At 37.0% G+C, this 12,116-nt stretch overlaps 1 protein-coding gene across 2 annotated transcripts in view; it reads right to left on the reverse strand.

The window, feature by feature from the left end:
- The window catches only part of pdlim5b (PDZ and LIM domain 5b), an 88,499-nt gene extending 78,978 nt beyond the window's left edge, over positions 1 to 9,521 (reverse strand). Inside the window, exons 1-2 of one of the 2 annotated variants that reach the window (XM_079408215.1) lie at positions 9,387 to 9,521; positions 4,575 to 4,718 (exon numbers count right to left, since the gene is read on the reverse strand). In XM_079408215.1, the coding sequence (XP_079264341.1) occupies positions 4,575 to 4,718; positions 9,387 to 9,518 (276 nt within the window). In that variant the 5' untranslated portion in view covers positions 9,519 to 9,521. Of the gene's footprint in view, positions 1 to 4,574; positions 4,719 to 8,971 lie in introns of both variants that reach the window. The other variant, XM_079408216.1, reaches the window with a different exon arrangement.
- Between the last annotated feature and the right edge of the window lie 2,595 nt (positions 9,522 to 12,116).

A 12,116-nucleotide genomic window follows, 5' to 3' on the forward strand; every position in this document is an offset into this window, starting at 1 on the left:
CGAGAAGGCTTGACTTTCACAACGAGATTCACTGTCAGACTTTAATTCTTTAAGAAGTCTTACACATGAGAGTCGTGCTACTCAAGTTAACAGTGACTACTTTTTACTGTTTTATGTCCCAACGCCTTCAACTTTTATGTTCCTGATGGGTAATAAATCAAACGCTGAATCTCTTTCTCAATTGTTAGTCACACTGCTCTAAGGGACCAAACAGATGATGTCGAGAACTGTATTTGGTTTCTTTGAAACCATCTACAATATACCTGTGAGATCCCTTAATACTCTAAAGTACAGGCAGATCGATTGTATTTAATGATTTGCACATTTGTTCAATTTAACAAAAAAAAAAAAAAACCAAAAAAAAAACAAAGTAAAAACGAATAAAAGAAACAAGCCAGCAAACAAACAAATAAATAAAGATGTTTTAGAAAAATAAAAATGTTAGTTAAACTGAAAAAAAAAAAAACTTCAGCATTGATTCGGCAGTGAATGGTCTTAATGATCTAAAATAATAAATAAATTAAATAAAAAAAAACTTCTGACTATTGAACAAACAAAATATAAGTCAAACAAAAATTAAACAAATAATTCAAATGAATATCTAAAATAAACAATTATTAAACTAAATACAAACAAGCAATAAATACAAATAAATAAAATATTTATTTAAAATTAATAAATAACTAAAATAATTAAAATACAAAACAAAATGTGTATGTATGTATATATATATATATATATATATATTTTTTTTTTTTTTTTTTTACAAATAACAAATAAATTAAATCCAACAAAATTATAAAACAAAAATAAACAAAATTAATATAAAAATATAAAGTCGAATTATAAAAAATAATTCAGCATTCACTAGCTACTGGGTTTGATCAGCAAAAAATTTTATAAATAGGGTGGATTCATTTTATTTAAAGCAGATTGCACATTTATTCAATTAAAAAATTATTTAAAAAACTAAATAAATCAGAGTTGTAATAAAATTTTGAATTATTGAAAAGAAAAGAAATTAAAAATAATAATTCTATGCGGCTGATTCAGCATTCACCAGCCACTGTGTCTGATCTGCACAAAAGTTACTCAATAAGTATGGGCAGATGGGCTTATACGATTTGTACAAGGCCAAAGCATTTATGACATCCGTACTTTATGAAACTCAAGCAGCAGTCTTGGCTCGCTGTCTCACTCGTAAAGTGGGTTTGTGCGACTGCGGCACGCGCTTCAGGCCTCGACACATCCAGGGTGCGGACGCTCGCCCGGCTGGCACGACTCAGCGCATGAGAAAGTGTGATGCAAGAGGAAAATCGTTCTGCATGAATCAAAAGGAACCTGAATCATTTCCCCCGGAGCTGAAAAGCGACCATACCAAATAAGGGATCAGATAGATCTCATTCCACAGCTTTCCACTGCAGATTAAGCCACCGGTGTCAGCCGCTCCGTCTTCCTCTCGCAGCTGCCCGAAGAGTATAAATAACTTCCTCTGACAGGAAGTGCCATTATCTCCCACAGGAGCCTTCTGCGGTGGGCAACACTCGAGAGCGTCACGGTCCGGCTCCACATGTCCTACAGGCACAAGACCACTTCAGACTAGGGCTGGGCGATATGGCAAAAAATTAAAGGGGTCATCGGATGCCCACTTGATATAAGTTGATGATTCTTTAGGGTCTTAAAGAAAAGTCTATAAAAAAAGATTCATAAAAAACCCTTATACTCACTTCTGTAGATAAAGCTGGATCAAGAAATGATTCGCACGAACATATACGCATTTAGGCAGATCAGAGATCAGTGCATTCACTTCAAAACAAAAGTAACATTAATCCTCTGCGTCTTCTATCGGGAGTAGAAAATGTATACATTTATATAATTTCATATAGTTTCACACGAAGATCGAGCACCATTTTTTTTTTGTCTCCAAAAACCATCATGATTACAAATATGATTTTTTTAACATTTCAATAAACAAGAAGTTAACATTAAGAGACTTACGTTTTAGACACCATATTTCCTGTTTTTGCTCTGTTTCACCAACAAAAATAACTCCAAACACAGCCACAGCACTGTTCTGCGTCTCTGAGCAACATGACGGTGTTTCGTTCCTGAATGAATCAACCGTTTAAATGATTCGGTTCAGTCACAATGAATCACTTATTAACCGTGACCTGATGCCACCTACTGGTGGTTTTAATTTCACATTAACAGTATTTATTTTATTTTTTTATAATTTCAAATATCAGTATTCAACGTTTTATGAATCAAAACATTATTTATTCATTTGTAACTGCAGACTAAAGCATTCCATGTCCCTCAGAGCTGCATTAACAGTGGGTAAATGCATCTATTCCACTTCAGATGCAGCTTCTGTACTTCCTCAGCATTGCAAAGACGAATTTTGTTGATACTGATTTCATTTGTTTGGTAAAAAGCACAACTACAAGAAAACAGTAGGCTGCAATGACAAACTGTCTTGCATAACATTTAACAAAAACGAATAAGACGAGGCATGGCGCACACCTTCGCGCTCGTGCTGACGCAGCAAGAATAAAGCAGGCTCTACTGAAGCGCTCGCGCTGAAAGCACCTCTCTTCACATGATCAGTGAAATCTGACTCCTGCTTCAATGTGCCACGGCGGCTCTGCAGTGCGCGCTGTATGAAGCAGTCACGTTGGAGCAGCGCAGACCATGCACTCACAAGTGTGACCACCTCAAATTTTTACTCGCACACCCTCAAAAAATGGTCGCAGTCTAGAGCCCTGCATTGAGGTCCAAACAGAGACATTCTTCTAAATTTTTCTACACTTCACACAGACTTTAAGTACTAACATGTACTTTTTAACTACTAATACGTGCTTTTTAGGTACTAATACGTACCATTTAGGTGTAAATAAGATACAAAGGTGTACCGCCCAGGGACAGCTTCGTACCTTTTTTCTAAGAGTGTACAGGTTTGTAATGACATGAGGAGAGCCATTGCTTTAACTCGTGTTCTCAATCATTATGGACTCACTCTTTCCTCTCCGGTCATTACGCAATGGCACGCAAGGCCACACTTTCCACTCCAGCCAATCCACTGGCCCATAAAAGTACTGCCTTTGCGTTGAAGCCCAGATAATAAGAAACATCTACATCCCCGTATCTCAACATCCCAGTTTCCGCTGCTGTCACTATCTATTACACACAATTGAGCCGTGGATGCACTGAGCAAGAAGATCTGTACCAAATCGCCCAGAAACTCGGTTGTTACATCCATGCAGTACTAAGCATCCATGCCAGCATCTCCTCGCTCGACGTACGCCAGCCGGCACCGTCTGCCAAAGCCGAGCTCAGATTTACGGTCGTGCTGCTTCCAGACAGATATTCCTGGGGTTTAAAGTCTCCGCTCGAGTGTTAAGAGTGCAGCTGGTGCACTCGAGCTCCTGTGCAAACCTGCAGACAGATCCATCTCCATCACAGATGATACAAAACGTCCCTCCGAGGCCCGTGCTGCATGTGGAAGCCAGGTGAGAGACCTGCGTTTGGGGGCCGTTTACCAAAGATCAACAGGAAATAAGCTGAATAAATGAGCCAGATGGCTCGTGTTTAAGCAGAACTGATGGGTGAGGTTTTCTTGGAGCGGCTTTATGGCAAAAATATATATTTGGCAACCCAACACATTAACTTGGACAATCTGTGTTTCCTGTGGCCTCAAACAGATGCCCGTTTTTCCTGGTGGAAATCCTTTGGTAATATAACCTCTAAAGCACTGTATTAAAAGCAATATCCTTGAATGATATTTTAAAATTTAAGTCAACATGCAACAGAGACCGCAACTCATTTTACTGCCATAATGTGACGTCTTGTGAAACAGTTTATGCAATAAAAAATTAAGACGCAGGAAAAGACTGAATTGACGGGACCAGAATTTGGTCAGAGCTAAAAGGAAAGTTTGCATAGCCAAAAGCCTTAACATTAACACTTCTTGGGCTTTTGGTTTATCTAGTCAAAGATATTAGTTGAAGAATTCTTTGATTTTTGTCAACGATAACGAAGGTCATATGGCAAATGTGCATCATGACGATAATCTAATCAAGTATAGGAAAAAAATCTGTAAAAAACAAAACTTTAAATAATCCAATTAAATATGCGGTAAATAACAAAAAAAAAAAAAAAAAAATTTTGAACTGTAGTGTGTACAAAAAGTTTGAATATTTAATTAAATTTTAAAAATGAACAAAAAGTATTGAATATAACAAAATATTGACAAAATTGTCAATTTTTTCCAGCTTATTTATCATTTTATGCTCTTGCTATTTTTTTTGTAACTATATAAAATTTACCGGCAATTTCTCAGTGAAAAGTAAATCTTAAAACGCCATTTGTTTCACCTGTGACACTGCTGAATATGAATACAAGCACTGTTCTGTAACCAAACATGAGCAACATAACAGGGTCCATCATCGTCTATCATCACCCAACAGCATGAGCTAAACAACACAGATCAAAGAAGAACAATATGTCCCTCATGCACCTATTATTGACATTTAAAGGGTCATTTAAAGTTTGCATGACATGAAGGTGACACTCACTTTGGAGATGGTGAGAGGCATGCTGAAGTCCTTGCCACCCTGTAGTCTGAAGCCCCAGGGTGAAGGTCCGATCAAGGACACGCTGTAGTTACTCATGGTGGAGCGGGTCGCTGTCGTGGGTACTGCCAAAGTACAATTCACAGCCTGAGAAATGACAGCAAAGACTTGTTGTTGTTGTTTCAACAGGACACACAGTAAAGGTCACTGATCATGCAGAAACAAAACACAATCAACTGATGCCTAAACATGACATTCTGCAACTTTGGACAAAATCTTTGCCTAGGAAGCGTCAAATGAAGTTAATACCCAATCGGATGTGCCAAATTCTACAACTGAGTGAGCAAACAAGAAAGAAAGAAATATGCAATATGCATATTGTGCAATAAATACAATGCAATATGGCACCTCTTATGGTTCTACATAGCACCATTTGACATAGATGCTGTATAGCACCTTTAAAGATATGGTGCCATATAGCACTAAAAGTGGTTCTTGGCTCGTAATCATAGGGGAACCACATTCTATGTAGAACCACAAGAGGTGCCATATTGCATTGTATTTCTTCAACAAAAATGGTGCTAAACAACACCAACAGTGGTTAAAGAACCTTTAAAGGGGTTTACCAGGTTCTTTGTACGACAGTGGTGCTATATAGCACCTTAATTTAAACTGCTGATTTTGTCTGGCCAGAGGAGAATGACACCATTTCGACAAACTATTTCCCCGTCTAAATACTGTAAAACTGATATAAAGCCACCCAGCTTTATATCAAGGCGATGTAAAGCTGCTTTGACACAATTTGCATTGTTAAAAGCGCTATACAAATAATATCGACTTGACTTAATCACCCCAAAGAACCGCTGAAGAACCGTACAGGAGGTTAACAGGTTCTATATATGGTAGCGGTGCTATATAGCCCCTCAGTCATGCCAAAGAACTGGTGAAGAACCACTGAAGCACCAAGATTTGGTGCTATACAGTACCAAAAGTGGTTCTCCTATGATTACGAGCCATATATGATTTACGTGCTATACAGCACCAATTTTTTTTAGAGTGAAGAAAAAAAACAAAATCCAATTCTTTGGTAAATTTGAGCTGTGCTTCTCTATTTGTCTATTTTAGCCAGAGCAACTGATTGATCTGGAAAATGTTACAGGTTTCTAAATAAATCTAGGGAACAAGATGGCTCATAGTCCAAACTTATCTCATAAGTGCAGATAAAACAAAAGAGCAGTCGCTATTTATATAAACCTGCTGGGACGGGGGAATCTTGGTGTGCACAGGCAAGTATTTTAAGAGCTTACGTGTGAGCGTGCAGTTGTCGGTGAGGTAAAACCCCAAGTACAATCCAGCACAGGCCAAATAGAAACATTCCAGAGAAATGGATTAGACTCTGGGGGGTCTCGCTCAGGAATGTCCCACAGCCACAACACTGATGCTTTTAGAAGTTAAAATCATTCACCTGCTCTCCTCATTCTTCAGACCTCACTGTATATCGTCTGAGAACATCAAAAAGATACAAACGCTTTATTTAAAAATGACCTGGTTCTTTCCAAACTGATGCATTCGTTAAATGCTGTGGCTTTTCCATGCTCTGTTATAAATTGGACAAATGGAAAGATGAGGGCCATTGAAAGTCAATGAACTACGTGGATGACAACATGCACCATATAACCTCAACGTCAACATTACAAGCCATCTATTTAATAACCGAATACCAGAGTTGCATGGCAGGAGAACATATACGTCAACAGTGACTCAAAGATGTGTTGTGTGCATTAGTTGTGTCTGTGACTATTGAGTCACTGGAGCTGATGCAATGTTCTATTGACAGCAGGTCCTCTTTAAGCACTAAGGGTGCGGTTATAGAGAACAACATGTATTGAGAAAATTCAGAATAGAGTGAATGAAGCGTTTTTCCACGCCTGAAGCCACGAGGGCTGTTTGCGTTTGTCACACAGGCTTTCTACGGGTACATTTACTCATCCTATGAGATCAACAATACTGTTGTGACTCAGAGACAGAATACACATGGCAAGCATAGCTTCTTCAAAATCTCCTTGAGTTTGAATTTTCAGACCATTTCTATTAGCTTTGAAAGCATCTATATGCACAAATGCTTCAAAAAGTTGTAACTAAGTATGTAATTAGCATTTATAAAGTAAGAAGCAAATCCATTATTGAGACTTTAACTTTAAACCGTTTTTTGAGTCCATAATCCATAATAACGCTTCCTCCTGTTGTCTGTCATTTATTTAGAGCTGTTTTGGCTTGTAAACAGGGAGTAAAAATAATAATAATAAACAGTGCTTGATCTGTGCAGATTTCTCTCCTGATTCAGACCAGACAACTTTTCAAAGTAGGAAGGATCATTATGGACTCATATTTTAGTTAAAAATGTCTTAATGCTGGATTTGTCTCAGCTTTTATCTTCTCCAGATGTTAACTGATGGACTGGAGTGGTGTGGATTATTGTGATGTTTTTATCAGCTGTTTGGACTCTCATTCTGACGGCACCCATTCACTGCAGAGCATCCATTGCTGAGACACTGATGCAGAGACACATTTATACAAACCTGATGAAGCACCTGAAGAAAATTTTCCTTTTTGTGTGAACTATTCCTTTAAGCTCATAATAATGGCAATTAGTTACTTCTGAGCTTGAAACATGCCCAGTCAAATACACAAATACAAACGTTAAAACTATAAAACCACAGAGGCTTAATATGTCAGTCACCATAGGAGCTAAAACTGAGTAAACACCAACAAGCTTTTCCACCGATCTGTCAGTCACAGTTGGTTTTCTCATGGCACAAAGGGCGCCAGGCTGCTCGGTGACGGATACGACGCGATACCAAAGGCACGCCCTGGAAACCGAACAGCCTGGTATCCAGCCCTCCAATAAAAACATTGCATTTTATTTAGTGAAATACGTTAACAGTAAATTTTGGACTCCCAACACTTCATTTTCAGTTCTCCAAAGAACCACTGTTTCTTAAAGTGAACAACATACTATAAATAATATGCATACTATAAATGACCACTGTGGGATGGAAAGCTTACATGTACGTTAGAGGTTCTTCACTAAACCATCAATGGCAATAAAGAACCTTTATTTTTAAGAGTGAATATTAGCTTAAGATCAAAGCCAAACATCATATTGGCCAGACAGGGCATAACTTTCCAGTTTCTGGAAAGTTCCATTTAATGGAGGAATTACCTAATTCTACATCCATCCAAACTCTAAAATAGCACGCTTATGACAGCCGCTAAATCATTGCATGTGTAGACAGGGTCAAGCTACCGATCCATAGCTGGCTATGTAGGAATTTATTACACCAACACATAAAGAAACAAGCTGGCTGTCGGACTTTCAGTGCAACATTTAACAGTTTAATGTTTAGCCACGCAGGTCTGAACCTAAACTACCAAAGTGACCCGTAAACACATTCTCAGACGCTGCTCTGTTTGATCGCCGGCTGTGAAAGCATTCAGAGCTTCTCTGTAAAACACAGGTGCACTCTGTAACGCTGACCAACTCATGGTTTCATTGGCTCTTATGTAACAGGAATGCACCTGAACAAAACATCCTAGTGTTTTACTGGACTATAACCAACTTATTACTGAAGAATCCCAATGGTGGAGCTGCTACAGCCATCACCTGCAGTTCAGTTCAGGCGTGTTGGATCTCGTCCGTCTGTAATGACTCAATCCTGTCTATGGCATGAAGGTTAGGGGGTTGGTAAAGTGCTGCTGTAGTTCAATTCCACCTACATTCATGGGGATCCTGTATTTGATCGACTACTTCCCCAGACGTCCCTACAGAAGGCTTCATCAAATTTAGCTCACTTCTGGGGACAATTCTGTATGAAAATATAGTATGTAGACAGCACACTACACACTTACTCCACTGCCCAGCCGTTTGGAAGCACTACAATTACACGAAATGACTGTTAATTATGTTCATACTGCATTTAAACTGCGTGTAAGCAAACACAGCCATTATTATCGTCTGCAACACTGCACTTTTGGACCATTTGTGGATGTTTTCTTACACTCTCAAAAATAATCATCCCATGAAGAACCTTTAACATTCATTCCCTATTAAAAACAAACAAAAAAGGTTATTTATTGGCATCTAATGCGTTTTTTTTAATAACTGTTCACTTAAAGGTTCTTCTATGATGGCACTGCTGCTAAATCCAGTTGGGAATGTTTATTTTTAGGAGTGTATGGTTCTTCATGAAACATCTGAACAACATCCCTTCAGATTCCCGCATTCTGCTATAACTTACTGATGCACAAACCAGCAATCACACTCTTTTCTCATGACACTTATTAACTTACATCTTCCCTGTTAACTTCCTCATTTAAGACTATTACTCACAGCAACTTACAAATAAACCCGTGATCAAATCTCCAAACAAAACACACAATTTCTGCAGTAATCCACAGCGATAAATGGCCTCATGTAAGACTATATTGAGACTTTATGAGCACATGATGATCTAAACACTTCCTGACCGGACAATATTCATAAACCGCTTCACATTCAAAACTGACACGGCGCGAAAAAACAAATAACCGTTAAACTTCCTCAAAACTTAACCGATAACCTCCGGTAAACATGAGCTACAGACGGATTATTAATGTTTTCTCCATATAAATCATCTCCTAGAACTTTAATTCGGCTCAGATTAAGAGGATAAAGCGCGGTTTTCAGGCGAATCGTAACTCTGTCAGCTGGACTCGCGTGAAGTCTGTATAAAAGCGCGTCTGAAGCGCATTGAGACGCGTCCTGAAGTCCCTCACCTGTGAGCTGCTGCGGATCCGCTCTGGAGTCAAACTGAGAGAAGAACACACAGAAACACACTCTAGAAACTCCAGCGAGCGTCTGACTCGCTTCCGCCCCTTTAACACACGCGCGCGCTGCACTGACGCCATGACGTCACTGGCCGACAGCTGTGCGTCAAAATGACAAACTTGCTCAATTTAACAATAGTATTTCCGATTGATTTGGCAGATTTTATATTTAATTTAATCCATATTGCTTTACTTTGAAGGACGTTTTCTTGTATTATGAAAACAAAAGCAATAAGGATCTAGAATTTAATGTTAATCAGCAAAATTTCACATACATAAACAAAACTTTCTTAATTCATCTCCCGTTAATTTTGTTTTGTTCTGACTTCTTATTTATTCGATACGACTGTTAAAAAACAAAACAATCTCTGAAATGTTTAAAATACTTTGTAATATCCGTTTTCGTTCAAATTGAATGGGAGCGATGCTTTTTATTTTTTTATTTATTCTTATTTGTTTATATTTAGTATTGTTATTATTTGAATGTTACCCTTTTGTGCAATAAAATAAAACTGTATTTCCCCCAAATTCAGTCCGAAGAAGCAATCAGTCGTTTGTTTTGGGGCTGTGTTTATGACTTTTTTTTATAACTCTTAAAACTGTTAATTTATTTCATCTTTTTAATTTATTTTGTTAAAGCTTTCATTGTGTTTTATTTGTTTATTGTTATATACCTGTATATAAACGGTGCTTTGCATGTAATATCACCTCTTTGTATATAATGTTGATATTTTATGTACTTTTATCTTTGGTACCTTGGCATTAATAATAATAATAAATATAATAAAAAGACAGCAGTACATCCCCTAGATGTCCATTTTTCTGGACCAATTTTTTTGATTGGATTCATGGTTTTCATTTCATTTCTAATAAAATAAGAGAGGAATGCTTTAAGATTCCAACAAACTACCAAATTAAGTCTTTTTTAATCCCTCTAATTTATGCCCATTCTGGTTGGTTAAACAGCTCTTATGCACAAATGCCATTATCTTATAAAGAACATTATGAAGTAGGTCTGATGAAAACGTGAGAGAAAACTAGAATTATACAGTATAACATTGCAATTTATTAGGCTTACAGCAATAATGTCTGATGTAAATCCCAAGAACAAACAATCAAAAAGAAGTAATTTCATTATGTAACTAACTAACAATAACTGTCTAACAACAGGCTGTCATGCCATGAAGCGTTAACAATCTAAATGATGTCCCTTGAGACGCCCGGCTCATGCCAGTGATAGTGACAAAGTGATCAGCTCTGATGTCAGTTTTTCCCATCTCTGCTTTTATAAAAGTGAACCTGCATGCCGGCAAATTCCTCTAAGTTGATGACAACAAGCGGTAACTTGTTTCAGAACAAAAGCATCAGATGGTAATCACCATTGTGTGTTATTTTGTACAAACGGTGTCTTATCAGTAATCATGTGAGATCTGTTTTCTATCATTTCAGAGTGATGCACTGATTCACCCACGAGCTGCAGAGAACTAGTTTATATAGTGTGGTCAAATTCTGCCATCTACTGCATCATTACTGCAAACAAACATCTTTATACAACAGTGACATTATTTAGTCCATATCACTGTCTGGGAGGAAAAACATACTCTATCCAGTCAAAGACATGCTGTGGTAAACGTGACAATATCACTCTTTATGTTTTGCTTCTTCCCAGCTAACATTCTCAGAACGTTCTCGCAAGGTTCTCTCAAAGTTGTGAGCAAACGTTCCTCCAGTAGGCCTAACGTTAATAGTTCAAAATGATCTGATGTTCTCAAAAAGTTGGCACAAAAAAAGTTAATGTATAAAACGTATTTAATGTATAAAAACCTATTTTTAAAAATGTGATTTAGAGAAGATTTGAGAATAATATTCCCATAATATTTCCAAAATTATAACAATGATCCCATAATGTTTGTAATAACAATAAATAAGTTTTTAAAACATTTAGAAATAGCGTTTTCATAACTTAATGGCCTAGCTGAGCTGTTCTCAGATAATGGGTTTGGAAAGAAAGATGCTAATGCAATATAACTAATATTGCAACCAAATAACCACAATGTGGCAAAACGTATTTTTAAAGGGAGGTAGAATGTTTCCAATTTGCAGAATCATAAAAACGGTTACATAATTAATCATGAGCTCAGCTTTTGCCACTGCCACATTCGTATATATTTCCCTCGGATCTGTCGGGGTACTTGTGTTCATTTCTGTGTCAGATGCAGTGTTGCCAACTAATTTTCAGGGGAAGTTACTAAAGGAAGGTCGATTTGTTGCTAAAAGTTGCTAAATGATGTTGTGATGTCATTGCGTGATGATGTAATTATGACGTAAAATTGTGTCACTACATCAAATTGCAGCATAAAATATATTTTATATATGTTAATTTAGATTTGTTCGTAAAATAATATAACGTAATATAATATTAAAATATAACTGTATTTTTAAAAACAACATTGAATTATTGAACACTTGCACATTTTTGATTAATTACAATTTTTTATTTTTTTTTATTATTATTAACTAGTAAGTAAAAGGACACATTCTGAACAATTATAGTTTTAAGCAGTGTATTATCAGTTAGTTAGTCTGCTACTCTAAGAAAAGTCTGTAAAAACAGGGCATGATCTACTCTGTTAATGTGAAGGAATTTTCCATATTGATTTTTCACAGGCTTGCTGTATT

The sequence above is a fragment of the Barbus barbus genome (genome assembly GCF_936440315.1).
Source record: "Barbus barbus genome assembly, chromosome: 45".
Classification (NCBI taxonomy): domain Eukaryota; kingdom Metazoa; phylum Chordata; class Actinopteri; order Cypriniformes; family Cyprinidae; genus Barbus; species Barbus barbus.